General features: G+C 42.2%; 1 protein-coding gene across 1 annotated transcript; it reads left to right on the top strand.

Annotated features, from left to right (window-relative positions):
• Positions 1-11,673: 11,673 nt before the first annotated feature.
• LOC148685617 (malignant T-cell-amplified sequence 1-like) lies at positions 11,674-13,773 on the top strand. Its single transcript, XM_088669537.1, has one exon. It carries the CDS (start codon positions 13,143-13,145, stop codon positions 13,677-13,679), a length of 537 nt encoding a protein of 178 aa, XP_088525663.1. The 5' UTR covers positions 11,674-13,142; the 3' UTR covers positions 13,680-13,773.
• The last annotated feature ends 4,636 nt before the right edge of the window (positions 13,774-18,409 follow it).

Raw genomic sequence — 18,409 nt, 5'->3', positions numbered from 1 at the left:
TTCATTAAGTCTGACAATACCCATCTTTGGTTGCATTTATTTATTTCATAAAATTTATATACTGCTTGATTGTAGGGGGGGGGAACCTCAAAGTGGTGTATAAAGCCATTTGTCCCCTCACAGGTACTTTTAGCTTTTTAGAGAGCATCAGAAGCACATAGTAATTTCAGTCATTCTTTCTGCAGCAAATCAAATGATCTGCACAAACTTCTTTCCAGATAGCTGATAAGACGAATTGGAACATTCTTTCCGTAGGGTGGGGTGAGGGCTCAAAGCCAGACTGAGCCATTATTAGAAACCATAGCAACTTTTTGGCAGGCCACAAGGAACAGGTGAATGGGAGCAACCATTTATTTCAAGAGTTTTCTCTGCGATCAATACCTTCCCATCTCCGGTCCTTCTTTTCAAAATTTTCCAGTAAAGATTAAGAGATTAAACTCTGAGGAGAGTAAAGGGATAGCTGGATAGCTCAGTTGGTAAAGCATGAGACTCTTAATCGCTGGGTCATGGGTTCAATCCCCACGTTGGGTGAAAGATTCTTGCATTGTAGGGCATTGGACTACATGACTCTTGTGTTCCCTTCCAACTCTATGATTCTATTATGCTTTTACACACCAAGCAGTTTCACATTTATCTGAATTCCTAAACATTTTAACATGCATCATGGTCAAGACTTCTAACAAGTGATGTTAATAGCAAGCAGATACACCTCAAGGAAATGGCAGGCCACACATTCAGCAGTTAAGAGTGCCTGCTGTTTCCTATTTTTACTGTGTTCTGTCGTGTTACAACACAATAATCAGCCTAAGTGGGTAGCTAGTTTGATAGAATCACTTTGTGGCTGAGCACTTAGGACACAATCTTCTGCAACTTCCTTTGTGTCACAGAAAGTGTTTTAACTATATCACTATCAAACTTTCCATGGACGCTTTTGAAATGACTGAAGAAATAAAATCCACACAGAATTTCCCCACCAATAATAAGCTGGCTACTCCATCCAAACAATGTCCGCTGCCTCAAATCCTCAAGAGCCGCTGTCTGCCAATGTAGACAATACTGACCAACAGTCTTGCACATTGATTCTGAGGACAGGAACATTCCCAAGGAGATGGCAAGAGTTGAAATCCTCTGTGTTCCATTACAGCAGATGGAAATGTGAGTGATATTCTGGGCTAGTATGAGGTCACACAACAAATTCACAGCTACCTCCATATTCCATCTCATATATTCTATCCCACTTACACCTAATACAAATAGGTGGGTGCCAAAAATCTTCCCCCATGGGGTACTGAAGAACTTAAAGCGTTGGCTGAACAGGAACCAACAATTGGAGAAGCAATGCTGAGAATAGAGGAAGCCAGGGTTCAAAATGGAGTGGGCATGCTCTGAATGCCCAGGTTGGTTAGTGAGAATGGCACAAATCATGACCACATAGGAAGCTGCCTTATCCTGTGTATTACTATGAAGCCCACTATTACCTACTCATAAGGTGCTTCCATATGGAGGCTTTATATTGTGAATGGGTCATAAAGATCTGGTTTTTCTGTCTCTGTACATTCGACACTTTAGCTTGCACACTTTCCTGTTTTTTCAGTCATGGTAGATATTCATCGTTACTCTGTTGCTGGAGGTCATTCACACTAGTGAGCAGAGCTTGACAGACCGAGTTGTGCTTTGTTTGCCTTTCATTCCTCCCCTCAGTCACCCATCTACAGTGCCCACATTGCTTTGAGGGGAGAAATATGCTTCAAATGTGCTTTAAATGTATAGTGTGCACACAACCTAAGTCCTATTGTTTAAAAACTTGGCCCCCTTTTTCTATTTAGCCATTAATTCCCAACATAACTATAAGTAGTTAAATGAGGGAAACAAGGCTTTTAAAATAATAATAATAATAATAATAACCAGAATGACATGTTTGAGGGCAGTGATAAAGTTATGATAAGGTCTTCAATAAATTTCATGTCACCAGGAAATGCCTCAGGAATTACACTTACATAGGTGCTATCAGTGATAGGATGCAAAAGTGCAGCATGGGGCTGTATGCCCATGTACAAAGGGTAGATGAACATAATCTCGACAGAAAGGCAAATGAGAGAGAAAACTGTTAAGAAGCCATTAGAGAGACTGTTCATAAGGAGGCAGAGCTGAAAGCACATCAGAACAGAACAGAAGCATGACATGAGCACAACTGCAATCTCCCCACTTGTGACCCCCAGCAGCCATATACAGAGGTATAATGTCTGACAGTGAAAGGAGAACATCAATCATGGATAGTAGCCATTGATAGCCCTATTCTCCATTAAGGGTCTAGCAAGGTTAGAGAAGGTTGCCAACTACGGTCATTTTCACATGAGACACTAAGCGCCAAACTCACGTTATGCATATACTTGTGTAATAAGTAGCTCTTACTTCACAGGAAAAGCCACCTCAGGAGGAGGTGAGTGGGAACAGAGAAGTGGCAGGGGCCTTTCCCACTCATTCTTTCGTTACCCCAAATATTCTCTCTCTCTCTCTCTCTCTCTCTCTCTCTCTCTCACACACACACACACACACACACACACACACACCAAGTAGCTTTTACAGCATCAGCTTCAAAGCTTTTATGGCACAAGACTTCAATCCTAAACACTCAAGTAGTATCTTTTCATTTGGCCCTAAAAAGTGCTTTCAGATGTCTTGTGCTTTGCTTTGGTCAAATGCAAAAGTCGTTCAAGCAGGCCAGGATGTGGGAGAGAGATTTAATGTGCATGATTGCCAATGTAAGTTGCACATTTCCCCTGAATACTAATTTAAGCCAGAGTCATAACTGTCATGTATGAGATAGCCCTAAGTTTGGAGAAAGAGAGTTTAAAAATGAGTTGTAAATGTGTACAGTGGTACCTCTGATTAAGAACTTAAATCGTTCCAGAGGTCTGTTCTTAACCTGAAACTGTTCTTAACCTGAAGCACCACTTTAGCTAATGGGGCCTCCTGCTGCCACCGCGCCACCGGAGCACAATTTCTGTTCTCATCCTGAAGCAAAGTTTTTAACCTGAGGTACTATTTCTGGGTTAGCAGAGTTTGTAACCTGAAACGTTTATAACCCAAGGTACCACTGTACTTCAGTAGGCTACGGGTTCGTTTAGTGAAAGATGGGTGGAGGTGTGTTCAAAATAACTACTCAGACAAAATCTAATCTTAACACTTCCCTCAAGGAAGTGCCTTCTTCTCAAAGATGTTGATAAATCCCTCACAACTTATCTTCCACTACAGCAGTAATCTTTTCATAAGGATAAACTGCCTCCCTGTCTTTAACCCTTTCTTCAGAGACCAAAATGTAAGCACGCATATAATCATAGTCAGAAGGGACCACAAGGGTCATATTTTGCCCAATATGGGACTCCAAACCCATGACCCTGAGATTAAGAGTCTCATGCTCTGCCAACTGAGCTATCACATTATATCATGTATCTAAGTCATAATTATGATAACCAAAAGAAAATAAGGTCTGTTTCATCTGTAGAACAAAACATGGCTTGGTCATTTGCAATTTTAACTCATTATTATAAACTGGTATAAACTGGTTGTCTATATTGTCTCACTCAATTGTATTGCCATCCAATAAAAGGCTTAACGTGTTCAATTTCTGCATAGAAAATAAGGCGAATCAGGAAAAAGAACATTGAAGTGGAAGGGGAAACAGCAGCTCTTTAGGTCTCTAGGAGTTCCTATTGACTGGGGTCCAAACAATTCGTCAGTCACAGTGCTGACTTCCCGCATTGGCTAAAAACACTGACAGGAACAGACAGACTTGCGCATTTCACAGAAATTGCTTAGAAGGGTGACTTTCTTTCTAGGACGGCTAGAGGCTTACCTTTTTAAAATAAAACAGAAAAAAGTTCAATGTATGGGACATCTGAATGAGGCTCCATGGCACCTGTGGGTGCGAGGCTGGCAATCCCTGGAACAGAATAAGGACCAAAGCACAACTATTCAGTGACAAAGTCATTTACTTACTAACTTCATTCTCTATTGGGGGAAGGCACACCTAATCAAATGGCTTTATCTATTCTTATTCTTATTAAATATCAACAGTCATATCAAATTTGAATTATACTGTCTACAAACTATGAGCACATGCGTCTACTGGCAGTTTCGTTTTTCTTAAAGTTGCATTGGAACTGGCCATATATTCATCATCTTTCCTAAATCACCACCATCATTATCATCCTACTAGGAGAAGCACAACATTTAGGTTAGCCCAATATATACTACTTTCTTCTGTAACTTTTTCTTACACTTTGGACCAACATGCATACACTATTTTCAAGCCACATGGAAAGTAGATTAAGAGCTTTGCATTCTTCCAAGGCATTAAAATTGGGAGAGAGATTTATTTCCTGCAAATACTTTTGAGTCTGCCTATCCAAGCAGGTACATGTGGCTTGTTGTTGCATACTTCGGGTTATTTCGCAAGTAGCTAATAATGAGCAAATAAGCATTTGCGGATTCAAAATGTTTGCCTGCCTATGAAATAATATCCAGGTCCCTGTTTACAGAAGTATTTGTTTTATTTTGTTTGCCATGATTTATATACAGAAGGTTAAATATGCCAGATATAAGACAAAGGCATTATGTAGTCAGTGCATGCATGGAGTTGCCAAAGGGTAATATGTATTTCATAAAGCCATAGATGTCGAGGTAGCATCTGAGATTTGTAAAATCCAACACTCGCCCTGCTTCCAGGCTAAGTTCATCAAAATTATCCGGATCAATGATTCTTACAGTGTAGCACAGAAATGCCTGTCAAATAATAGAAGGAAAGGCTGAAGTTATTTAGAACAAGCAGGAATGAACAGCAGATTGAGGCCCTTCCCTTGCTAGACTCAGTACTACTAATCTGCAGTCAAAAGCAGGTCAACTACTGCAGTTCCAATTCACAGCACAACAGTGTGTCCTGTGTCCCATTACAATCCTGCTAAGCCTGACCCAAGGCAGAGACACAAATTGGTGGCACCTTACAATATCACCCCTAGTAAACACAAGCAATAAAAGCTTTGAACCTTTCCTCATTATTGAGTGGGTGGGCACACACACTTATTGTTGTGTTGGAGTCTTGCAGGGGGTCAGAGAACGAGCTGTTCATTTCGCAGAGGAAAAAAAAATGTAAAAAAAGTTACCTGCACTACACTTGGGTCTTGGAGAAAAAGTTCTGTATATATGATGCCAGATTCTTGTGATCGCCTGCCTAAGCATCTTTCGTGCAAACTGGTTGCAGAGTGGTCCTTTGCACTTACTGAGAGAGAGAAAAATTAAGTTGTTGTGGAAATGTGGGAAACTGAATTTATAATTGCAAGAATGAAAAACGGAGACAAATTGAAATTGACAGATTCGTCCATTCTACCTATACATACTGTTACCTCTTATCTTATAGATATTAAACAGAAATTTAGCATATGATCCTCTATGACTGGGAGTGGGGGGGAGCTCAGCATTGTTTTAAGCAGAAATTTCAAAAAGCTGCAAATGTAAAAACCACAAAAAGATGAATTAGGAAACATTTGTAAAATCAACAGCAAACAGCTGTTCCACACGGTTCCAATCTATGAAACATCATAGAACAGATGTCCTTCATCAATCAATCAATCAATTTACTTTCTGCCCAACTGCCAGAAAAGAAAAGACAAAGTTCACATTTCACCAACAGCAGCAGCAGTTAAAAAAGAAAAGAAAAACCTTCTAATTTTTCAAACAAAAGTATTTAGGTGAACAGGCAAATTTTTTCCTCTGCTCTCTACTACTAGATTCTACCCACACAACAAAAATATCCTAGGGGTAGGCCTACAGTCAGTATTCATTTCAAAATGAACGAAAATCTGTAGTCGACAATGGGACCATTTTAAAACATACACGTCTATTATTATTAATCAAATTTATTAATAATTAAATTTTTATACTGCCTTTCATTATAGGGTGGCAATGACCAGGGCCAGAAAGCAAACAGGCACAACATGTTTGCACATCTAATGCAAAGATCTAACCACACACAGCACTTCTAAGAAATTCTAGCTACACCACATTTTGTTCCTTTGTTCCATCCTGTCTAGCATAAACCACAAGAGCACATCCTGTATAAGCTTTGTAATTTACATGGGGGTGGCGCTGGGGTAAGTTTTGTTATAAAAGCACTCTGTGTATGCCCATGGGTCGGGCAGAATGAGAAACTCATTCTCACTGCCACCATTTATTGCAATAAATGTTTTAATAAATCTGTTTTATAATATGTACAACTGCCTGAGATTTCGTCTGGTCAATTTGGGAAGCCAATCATCCATATTACATTTCTGGTGTCCTTACATTTCTGGTGCAAGCGTGACTCGGATGAGGGCATTTCCCTGAACCAGAGGCAGTCCCCTTTTGCCCCACTGGACAGGGCGCAGATTCCTAACGGCGCCTCTGGTCTGGTGCACACCGGCAGACTTTTTCCGGAGGATCAGAGGTGGCCCTTGAGTTTCCGTGCCCTGGACGAAGAGGCAAAAGGACCGAGGTTGGAAGGGAAGAACAGGAAAAGCCGGCTGGGGTAAGTAGAAAGGGAAAAGGTACCTTGAAGGGAATTGGCCCCCTTTAATGAGGGGAAGGGAGATCCTGATCACATCTCCAGCGTGTTGGTAGTACTCAGTTAATCAGAGGTCAACTGGGAAAACCAGGCGCTTTGGGTAAGAGGCAAAGGGAGGAGGAAAATGTGTATGTTAGTAGTCAGTAGGGAGGAGGTCCCCTGACAAATAGATACTTAGGAAACAAGGAAAAACTGGGAGGTAGAGTGTGGTAAAGTGTCCAATGCATGGTATGTGTGGCAAAGTTTGCAGTGTGTGCTGTGAATGAGGGGATACTTTACAGGGCCATAAATGGGAGGAGTGTGGTAAAGAGGAGGGAAAAATGTGATTTCCCTAAAATTCATGATAGATAAATTCAGAATGCCATAAAAGAAATTTAATTTACAAGTCCTGCCAACAACAAGTTCAGAGAAAAAAGGTGGTGCAAACCAGTATTCCCCCAAAGAGAAGAAAGGCATTGTGAGAAAGAAGAGGAAGAGAAAGGCAGTGGTTAAACGGCAACAAATGATGGCTCAAGGACCAGTGAGGAACCAGAAGGGGTTCAAAGGTCACTGGTGAAGGTCAGTTGCTAGGGAAAGGAACCACTGGACCTTAAAGGACGGAGATGTCTCGGTCAATGTAAAAGAGGAAGGAAGTGTGTTCGGAGAAAGATGGGACAAGGGGGTCCCAGCAGAAGAGAGTTCGTTGGCTTGGCAGGCATGGCAAGGAGCCATGGTCAAGGTGACTTAAGAGTTACCTGCATCTGGACTTTGTTATAAACATAGGCACCCAGTATTCTGTTTTTAAATATCCTTGAAACAGCCCCAAAAAGCCAAAAGAAGCATCAGACTGATTTTATGCCTAAAAGGGCTGTACAAACAGACAGCGGAGGATTGGTTCAGAAAAATCATCTCTGCAACCTTTAGAATGCTATTCACCACACTAGAAATGAGGCTACCCACCCCCACAGGAAACTGACAAAATGCCAGTAACGGTGCTCAGAAAATGTTTTCATATGCTTCAGCTGGCTTCAAAAGAAAAGAAAAGGAAAAAATCATGTACTTAAGTAGTTCACAACGCAAGAGACAATAGATTTTATTTGAACAATTAACATCTTTTCCCCAAGTCCTGTTGGAGCTGTGCAGATTTTAATTTTGGGGAAACTTACAAGAATGGGGGAAAAGAGACATTTGAGTCCTTCAAAAAGCAAACTACGTTTAAAGGGTTTAACCCTCCTACCTGCAACCCCATTTCATATGTTTTTGTGACAGCAACATGTTGGAAAATTTGTAGAACTGCATATTTTAATGAAATGAATGTCTGTCAACTAAAGAATTCAGGATAAGGTAGAAGGAAGTTATACTGAATTGAGATTTGTGTGTAAAGACATTGTTTGAATCTAACACTACGTTGGAAGACAGGCTGCAACATCTCAATAACTCTCAAACCTCCGGCAGAGATGTGTGGCGTAACCCCCCTTATTTGGTTACACAAGCGATTCTGCATGATTTGTATTTGCACAACTTGTTTTCTCCTGCAACCTGCACTTGGAGACTGTGGCTGTGCCTGGCTGGTGTTGCCATTTCGGACATTCTATTGTGTGACATTGTGTGACCAAGACAGTTGCTGTGAAAGTAGGAAGAAAAAGATGTTATGCTTTGGAGATCCACGTTTCAGCTTACAAAAACACTACTGCTCTAAATGCTTTGACTTTAAAAAAAATTATGTCTCACGGAAACAGCCCGTTGCTACAAAGCAGCTGTAAGTTTTTCTTCTTCTAGAAACCACAAGACTTTGCATAATTTGAAAAACAGGCTTCAGTATCCTAGCAGAACTCAGCCGTCGGCAGCTGGATGGGAGGCAAATACGGATTTAAAGGACCCCTCCTTAACCCTGCACATGCATGAAGTTCTGTGGAAGGAAAGAGAAACCACGGGGAGATCCTGAAAGATGGACCAGACGTGGAATCCTGTTGCAAGCCTTGTGAAATTCGGCAAAGACTGCTGTAAGGCACTGCTGCTATATCCCAGAGATGACTTCTCAACTAACTGCTGCTACATCCCAGAGATGACTTCTGTGTGCCAGACACACCTCAATGTCCAATACGTGGGACGCACTACCTCGGAGAGTTTGGTGGTGGACTAACCAGCAAGAAATTCTAAAACAGCAGCGGCAGCTACAAGGACAATCTCTCTCTTCCCCCCCTCCTTTGTTTTTTATCTACAGGAAATCACTCGAGCGAAGAGCGTGTAGCCTTGCGGAGCCTGACACGATGGTTCCAGCCTGACGCTAGCGAGTCCCTGAGTGAATCCTTGAAGGAAGGGAGACGAGACCCTCTTCATTCCTAGGTGGTGAGGTATCCATTCCATCCGGTGAAAGTGCCTGAGATGACCCCCTGGATCCACACCCTGCTGTACCTAATCAGGAGTGGGTACCCAGCGCACGGTGCACCAGTTTCCCCTTGCAGCGTCTGACCGGCAAAAGACGCCCAGCGCATGGGAAACCGAAGTAGCCCCTGCTGTGACACTCCGGACGCTGTCACTCGACGCACGGGTTGAGGAATGTCCATCTTATGCAGCACCAAACATCAAGGAGACAAGGAGACGCAGTAAATCTTAGACCCTTATATATGTATGTATGTATGTATATTTGTATGGGAGGCATCAATTGAGTGGGACCCACAGTAGAAGTCTACCTGCCCCCAAAGCAGTATCCTTAATTTGGAAGGAAGGGCAGTGTACCTGCCTCACTTGAGCGAACAGACCCAAAACAGTTTCAGAAATTGAACCATGGGGTGGGTTCCAGCAACTCCCTAGGTCATACAGATATGGGGAGGGTTCCAGCAACTCCCTAGGTGATACAGGGCTATAGCTGGGTTGGGGATGTAACTGGAAGAGCTGGCCAGGTGCACCCCTCAGTTCTGGCTTTGGAAATTATGGTAGCCCACTGAGGTCTAATGTAAGCCTCTCCTGATTCTGGCAAACTGGAACAATAGCCATTCTTTCTGTAGCCAAATGCTCAGCTAGGACAAACCTCCAATTGTTATATATATATATATTCCTGGCCTTTAGAACTGTGTAGGAACTTTTGAAACCCACTGATTTGCATTGAAGCCCAGTACTGAGCTGAGAGAGAACTGTGTATTTTCCTGCTGACATAAAGTTTTGGAAACAGTGGCTAAAGCCCCTTGGCTTTTAGATTTCCAGCAACTATAGTATCCTAGTATCTCTGAAGACTAGTGTGGCCATTATAGATTCATGGCCCACCTGAGAGAAAGAACCCTTTGTTGCCAAAAGTCTGTATTGCGATTTTTTTGTTGTGCCTCAAATGGAAATGCAATGTAGTAGAAAGTGGCACTTGTGCTTCGACAAAAATGATGTTTGTATAATGCAAATATGTGTTCCCAGTTAGGTCTAACACGAAGGCTAAAAACTTCAACAGAAAATGCTTAGGAGTTATGGAAATAGATTAATCAAAAGCTGAACCAGGCTTAAATTCAGCAAGCATTTTTACTCTGGTTTATAGCATCAAGCTGAAGCGGGAAAAGAAAAACTTTCATGGTTATTTTACACTGACAGTTCTGCAGACTGAATGCCTTAATCTACAGGCTCTCAGAGTTTGTGTATAGTCCTATGAATTAGCTGATGGTGTCTGTCCTAACAGTGAATTATTATTCCCCCCTTAGGAAAGATTTCCAACCCCATGTGTATGTGTGGTAGCACTTTTAAGAAACTGTTTAGTAGTGCACGTTATTCATTTGTTTTAGAAACACTAGCTTGTATACTTTAACTTAAGAAGTTTCGAAATGAAGGTCTGAATGTGCCAGGTAACAAAATGTAGGTCTGTTTGTGAAATATTTTGCTATTTGATTTAAGAAAAGCAATGTACTAATGTCTTTAATGACTGCTAGTTCCTGATCACAGCCGGAGGTTCCTAGGTATTTTAACTGTTCAGTAGAAAAGGCAGCCCCCACCCCGAAGTTATCTATCTGCCTTGCACTATTTCCCTGGAAGTCAAAAACCTAACATTTGAGCAAGCTTCCAGTTAGCCTTCTTCTGCCCTACATACTTCTTTGAAGCCCAGCAATCTTCTGAGGGCTCTGAACTAACATCTGTATACAACTAGAGTAAACGTGTTGAGAGTGATGTTAAAAAACATTAAGAAGCAGACTGATTTGTACCACAAGGTTAGCCTAGACGGTGCAGGTCTGCCCAGTGTATGGAGTTAGATTAGTTCTTGGCTCCCAGGTTGGTCATAGTTAAAAGAGATTCTGCTTGTAATATTAATTTTCTTTCTTATTGTCTTAGCCCTATGCAGAACCTTGGTCTGTAAAAAAGCTTCTGGTAACCCTTCTGAGACAAGCTGAATAACAAGCCTGGGAAAAGTCAGCAGAAGCTTCCTCACTTACTTTGCTCTCTGTTGCCCATCCTTTGGCCTAACATTGGAGCATGGGAAGCTGCCGGCTCCTCTGTAGAATCATAGAGTTGGAAGAGACCACAAGGGCCATCCAGTCCAACCCCCTACCAAGCAGGAAACACCAGGAAACACTGTAGTGCAATGGGTCAATCAAATGGAGATGCAGAAACACACCTGTTCTTCATCTCCATATTGAAGAGGAGGGAATATAGGGTGGCAATGACCAGGGCCAGAAAGCAAACAGGCACAACATGTTTGCACATCTAATGCAAAGATCTAACCACACACAGCACTTCTAAGAAATTCTAGCTACACCACATTTTGTTCCTTTGTTCCATCCTGTCTAGCATAAACCACAAGAGCACATCCTGTATAAGCTTTGTAATTTACATGGGGGTGGCGCTGGGGTAAGTTTTGTTATAAAAGCACTCTGTGTATGCCCATGGGTCGGGCAGAATGAGAAACTCATTCTCACTGCCACCATTTATTGCAATAAATGTTTTAATAAATCTGTTTTATAATATGTACAACTGCCTGAGATTTCGTCTGGTCAATTTGGGAAGCCAATCATCCATATTACATCATCTGTAGACCTCAGGGTGGTGCACAGTATAAAAATACAAAATAAAAACAAAAAACACATAAGAAAAACAAGAAGAAAAACAACACAAACCAACAACCCCTTGCCCCTCTAGCAAAGTCAATACTTTTATTATTTATTATCACATTTATACTCCACCTTTCTTCCACGTTTCTCAAGGAGATGTGCATTGTTCTCTCCTCCCGTTTTTATCCCCCACAACAACCCTGTGAGGTAGGTCAGGCTGAGAGGCAGTGACTTGCCAAAGTCACCCAATGAGCTTTTTAGCCAATTTGAACCTGGGTCTCCCGAGTCCTAGTCTTAACACTTTGCATGACACCACACTGACTTTTTATTATTGACATTTGTACCATTTGCAGGCAGGAGGGATAATCTTTCTCCAGCAGTGGCAGAGCTTCTTCTCTCAGCAACTGTTACACGGTGGCCTTCATTTTATTTACCCAGACTGCCAAGGGACTTTGCATTGTTTCCAAGGCACTGTGTGCATGTAGTCATGGTGGCGAAATGGCATCCACCAGTGTTCTTTAATAGCAAAAATGAACAGGATAACAAAATAAATGGGGTGGGGTGGGGAAACTCTGGCCCCTCAGACCCACTGAGCCTAAACACTGAGCTCTGTTCTGTGACAAGAAATTTGCACTAGGCTCCAGCACTGGGCCTGTTCTGGGCCTTACATCCTGAGTAGTACTCTCCTGTCATGCTATCAGTTTTTTCCATTTAAAGTGCTGGCAATCCTATGCATAGTGAACATAACACATACTGTGTAAGGAACTCACTCTTCCCCCAATCCGCCCACCTGACTATGTGAAGGAATGCTCTTTCCTGCAAACACAATTCTGCATGGGAAAAGCTGGTTGTGATAGGGAGAAGGCCAAGCTCTCCCCTCAATATCAAATTTTCTGTGTGCAAGAATTATGTCTTCCAGGCTCCTTCTGCTAGGCAGGGTGAGGCAGGTGCCTCTGGTGGCAGCAGCTGGAGGTGGGGAACGTTGCCCAAGTGTTCGATGACAGAATTGTGTGTACCAATCCATGCTGTGGTGGCGGATGTTGCCGTCCCATTGTCAGTGCTGAAGAAAGAGTCAACTGCCAATCTGGCCGACTTCTGCACATTGGAGGATGCTATCTTCTCCTATGCCTCAGGTCACAAAACATATTGGCCTCATCCTGATTTTTATCATATGCAGTATCATTCAGTCATGTGAACCCCATTTGCAGTTCTGGCATGATAACTGTTATCACCTCATCTGTTGTTTCCAAGAACAAGACCATAGTTATGGACTAAGCTTCTTGTCGCGTTGTGGCTTAGAGGGAGTTTTTTGTGCAAGTCACTGGTTTCTCACAGCAATTGCTTCATGCTGAGGCTACAACAGACGTTGAGCAGGCATGTTGCAAAGCCATGCAATATGAACCCCTACCAAATTTAACTACTTGCAGGCCACTCTTATGCGTGTTTTCAACAGGTCTTACTCGAGGGCCTGCGTGGGAGCTGCTACTGTACTATGCTACTTCCAGGCCCTCGGTTCTTAGTGCTCTCGCAGGAACCCCACCAAGATGTTCAAAAAAATTGATGAAAAGGAGAATGTGTCCAACTGCATCCAACTGAAAACGTCTGTTATTAAAGGCATTAAGAACCAGCTGATAGACCAGTTTCCTGGGATCGAACCATGGCTAAACCAAATTATGCTAAAGAAAGACCCTGTGAAGGGACATGAACATATAGAACTCCTCACAGTAAATGGAGAATTGTTGTTCTTCAGGCAAAGGGAAGGACCATTTTACCCCACACTCAGATTACTTCATAAATATCCATTCATTCTACCACATCAACAAGTTGATAAAGGAGCCATTAAATTTGTACATAGTGGAGCAAATATCATGTGCCCTGGTCTGACGTCTCCAGGAGCTAAACTTTATCCTGCTGCTGCTGATACAATCGTGGCAATAATGGCTGAAGGGAAGCAACATGCTGTGTGTGTTGGAGTCATGAAGATGTCGGCAAAGGATATTGAGAAGGTCAACAAAGGAATTGGCATTGAGAATATCCACTATTTAAATGATGGTCTCTGGCATATGAAGACGTATAAGTGAAGCAGCAGGAAGAATCCATTCCCTGTCAGCTTGGCCTGTTTTTAATTCTTCTGTTTAAAATATGTCGCTATATGTGTAAACTTTGTTTTGTTGTGATGCTAAATAAATCAAGTAAATGCTGAAATATATATATATATATATATATATATATATATATATATATATATATATATAAAATCAAAACAGGTCTTACTTCTCAGCAATTGTACATAGTACGTGCCAGCATATCAATGACTCCTGCTGTGTTGGGGAGACGCCATGATCCTATAAATTACTGCGTCATATTTAGGTGAATGGGACAATTAAGGAGAGCGGGGATCATTAATCAACAAACACTCTTATCTCTCCCCAACCCCACCCTCTTGCTGTAACTTTCATGTAACTTGCAGTGTGCGTTTTTTGGTGATATGTGATGAGCTATGCTCCAGCAAACCTCGCATTATTTTCTGATAAGATAATTAGATCTACACCATCCATCCAAAACTAAGCATCCTTTTTTATATTTCAATGGTGCATACTAGAAATGTTGGAAGCTGCCATACCACGTTAGACAAGTGTATTCTCTACACTGACTGGCAGTATCTTACCATGGTTTCAAATGGAAAACTTTCATAGTCCTACCTAAAGATTCCAGGGATGAACACCTGGGACCTTTTGCATGCAAATCATGTGCTCTGTCGCTGAGAAAGCCTCTTCCCCATAACTGTCTCATTGAAATTGATACAACTAATTGGTAAATAACATTTGGCTGGCTTGTGCCCTGAATAAACAAAGCCTTTCCTTCAGAGCAGCAAAACTATGTGCATGCCAGAGGTCACAGTGAATAGATTAAACTTGATTATCAGCATTGCATTTCCATACCCAAACCTAACATTTACTGACATCACTATCAGTTGGGAGAGGAAATTGTGTGGTTGGGATGTGCAGCTGTTGTTGCTAATATTCTCCGAACAACAGACCAAGGACATGAAACCGTTATTTTCATTTATAGATTTTACATAAACACACCAACCACTCAAGTGCTCACAAAGTTTTTCAACGGAACAGCTTGCCTGGGAAGCTATGGAGCGTTACAGCTATCCAATGACAATGACAAACCTAGCAATGACAAACCTAGCCAGCATCTTAAAAAGACAGCATCTTAAAAAGCAGAGACATCACCTTGCCTACAAAGGTCCGTATAGTTAAAGCTATGGTTTTCCCAGTAGTGATGTATGGAAGTGAGAGCTGGACCATAAAGAAGGCTGATCGCCGAAGAATTGATGCTTTTTAATTATGGTGCTGGAGGAGACTCTTGAGAGTCCCATGGACTGCAAGAAGATCAAACCTATCCATTCTTAAGGAAATCAGCCCTGAGTGCTCACTGGAAGGACAGATCGTGAAGCTGAGGCTCCAATACTTTGGCCACCTCATGAGAAGAGAAGAATCCTTGGAAAAGACCCTGATGTTGGGAAAGATTGAGGGCACTAGGAGAAGGGGACGACAGAGGACGAGATGGTTGGACTGTGTTCTCGAAGCTACGAACATGAGTTTGACCAAACTGCGGGAGGCAGTGCAAGACAGGAGTGCCTGGCGTGCTATGGTCCATGGGGTCACGAAGAGTCGGACACGACTGAACGACTAAACAACAACAACAGCTATCCAGGCCTAACTTGGGCAATCAGCTCAACTGACAACAGTCTTATTAGACTCCAAACCTAAACATGCTCACTAGAGAGCAAGTCCCATTGACCACCGGTGAGACTTGCTTTTAAGAAAATTACATGCATGCATCTGCGCTGTTACACTCTTACAGTGCAACAGGAAATTGGGAAAGTTGCTCCATAACTTTTCAACACAGGTTAGCCCACTGAATGTTCACATAGCAGTTATGGTTTCAGAAGTCCACAAAATGTTGCAAAAAAAAAAAAAGGCTGAGTCCAGCTTCTCTTTACAGCCAAAGTGATCCTGTTATTCTGTAAGTACATAGGAAAGGTACAGAATTCAGCTTTATGAAAATCAGTAGTACCGGTAATAATAGTTTCTTGCCCTCAGTAGCCAGAGGTGTTATTGAATAAGATCTCCGCTGCTTGGGGATGGGGCCTCCCCACAACAAAAATATTAAATAAATGAATATTAATACAGGATAATTTGTGATTGGAAGAGGAGGTAATTACATTCACTAAACAATGTTCTTGTGTGCCAACATTGACCAAGACAATTTAGGTTATGTGCCTAGATGTACAAATAATGTGCCCAGGCATAAGGCAGCTTCCTAAGACTGAGCAATAAAGGGATACACTCCAAACAGCTAGTCAATGACAGTAGCCAGAACACAGCACTCTGAACAAGCTGCAGTCTTCAGACTATCTACAAAGGCAGCACCCTGCAGATTACATATCTGGTCCTATGCTTAGGCCTCTTGGTGGCTTGCAAAACAATTTGCAATTGTACAACAGAAGAGAACAAAGAGCAACCTCTCTCGATGTTCCATAGAATGTCCCGAATAGCCAGACCCTTAAGCAGCTGCCCACAGCAACCCAGCTGGCCTTTGTGATGTGAGGAGAGTCTCACTAGGGCAAGAGGAGGCGGCGTAAGCTCTCAGCAATGGTTGCTCTGTGGGCGCTGCCTGGCAACTCTTCCCCCTTTCCTGATAAGAGCTAAAAATGGCAAAATATAAAATTGCCTAGTTCACGAAAAAGTATTCCAGACTGCATCAAACAAATAACAGACCCTTCTAATTCCAGAGTAACTGTTTATGGTACTTGACCTATCATTGAAGAATTCCACAGCACATCAGTCAGAGATTGTAGCAGCACCAGCAGGAGCACAGAGGGGAGAGGGGGTTTGTAGGCAAGCTAAATCAAATATATAGTTTTCCCAATTATAACTCACTGCCTTGTTATAACCAATATTTACCCATGGTGAGCTTGCAATTAACTTACAGTTTTAGCATCCTGCTGCTATGGTGTTTCTCTTGAATAGTTATTTTTTTTCAAATGGTTAATGTACTGCGTACAGGAGGGACAGATGAATGGAAGTGTAATGTGATCTTCAAGTCTACCCATAGCTCTCCCACCCCCATCAAGATGCAAGGAACACTGAAGATGGCAGCCCTTGCCCCCCCCCCAAGGGTACTGTATTTAGTATTTAGTACTGTATTTAGTACTGTATACAGTACCCTAAGGGTACTGTATTTAGTAACACAAAAAATGAGTTACTGGCAGAACTGCGAAATCAAAAACATCCAGCCCAAGCTGCAGCAAACACGTTGCTCATTCTTGTCTTGTGGTGGGCTTGTGGTGACTTGCATGCAGGTGAATGGAGCCCCTTTACAGCTGCTTTGCTCCTCATGGAAATAGCTGAACAAGCCAGGATTCAGCTCCTAACCAGGAACCCAGATGGGATCCAGGAAGTTACAGGCAACTTACCTTAGCATCTGTGCTTGGAAGCTAAAGGAAAGCCCTGTAAAGGCAGAATTACTTTTTTTTTTAAATGATTTTTTATTGATTTTACAGACAAAACTAAACAAACTACACAAACATACAATATAGTACTGTCCCTTCGTTTTCCCTCCACCCACTGGTTCACCTCTGCCACCAGTGAAATCCGTGTGTTTTGAGAATCAAAGGGGTCCATTGTAAGTTGGGTTTGGCCTCCCCCCTCCCTCCTCTTCCCCCCCCCCCCTGCCACTGAGAGGACAGGTATGGAGGAGTTCTGAGGGTTGGTTTCCCCCAACTCATTCAAAGATATACCTTAACACAATACAATACAAACATAATAGGGGAGAATTTTAACTCCCCATTTCTTATTACCTTAACCTTAAACTTGTGACTTCCTCGATATTCTTCCTCCTGGTTTTCCTTAAACAAAAATCTAAAATTTATGGCGCATTTTCTATTTCAGTTTAAAATCCTTTTCTTATAATATTAACTCAAGCCTCCTCCTTTTCCATGCTGTCCTCCCACAGGCCCCCTCCTGCCACAAGAGGAACCTGTGGGGCACAGCATTTCCAAGGATCCATTAAATCCCCTCCTCACCCCTCCGAGCACCCCCTGCCACTGAGTATCTCAGAGTAAGGAAAGGAAAGTAGACAGCTTTCTGCCTAAATCTAACTTAAATAACAAAAATACATTCACTTAAATTCTTTACCCAGCTGTTCTTGTAATTCCCTCCAGAAAGCACAACTTTTCCCATTCATATTTAGACTCCATCTCCTCTCCCTAAGTCTTTCCCCCCCCAATTGGATCAGCATTTCCATTAAAACAGGCCAAAATTTCGAAAACCGTCTCTCAACAACTAAAGACAAAGTCTTTTAACTAAAATATTTACCCTACACCCATTCTTTCCCATGTCCATCTCCAGGCCCTTGTCCCCCCCTGCCCCTGTCTTTTCCATTCCTCCCTAACATCAACCCACATTTCACCCCCTCCAGGATCTTCAAGTCCATCAATCCTCAAATTCCTTTGCTTCTCATTGTCTTGCTCTGCTTGATTTTCTTCCTTTTGAGGTCCATGCTTTGCTTCATCCCAAACATATTTTTTAGAGTCCAAGTCCTCTTTAAAATTTTCATCCAGTTGTTCCTCCTGACATCCAGATACAGTCTCCACAGTTTCCAAAGTCAAATTTTCCTCTATATCCTGGGCTTGGACTTCATCCTCGTCTGCTGGTAAATTGGGATGCTGCCGTTCCTTGTAGATTTCCTCCCACGTTTGTAGATAGTTTAACACAGCCTCCTGGAAGGCTCGAGA

Source organism: Zootoca vivipara, chromosome 5, assembly GCF_965207765.1.
Source record: "Zootoca vivipara chromosome 5, rZooViv2.hap1.1, whole genome shotgun sequence".
Classification (NCBI taxonomy): Eukaryota; Metazoa; Chordata; class Lepidosauria; order Squamata; family Lacertidae; genus Zootoca; species Zootoca vivipara.
This window is presented reverse-complemented; position numbering and strand designations above follow the sequence as displayed.

Coding starts and splice junctions, on each gene's coding strand:
- LOC148685617 (XM_088669537.1), top strand. CDS start 13,143: ATGTTCAAAAAAATTGATGAAAAGGAGAATGTGTCCAACTGCATCCAA.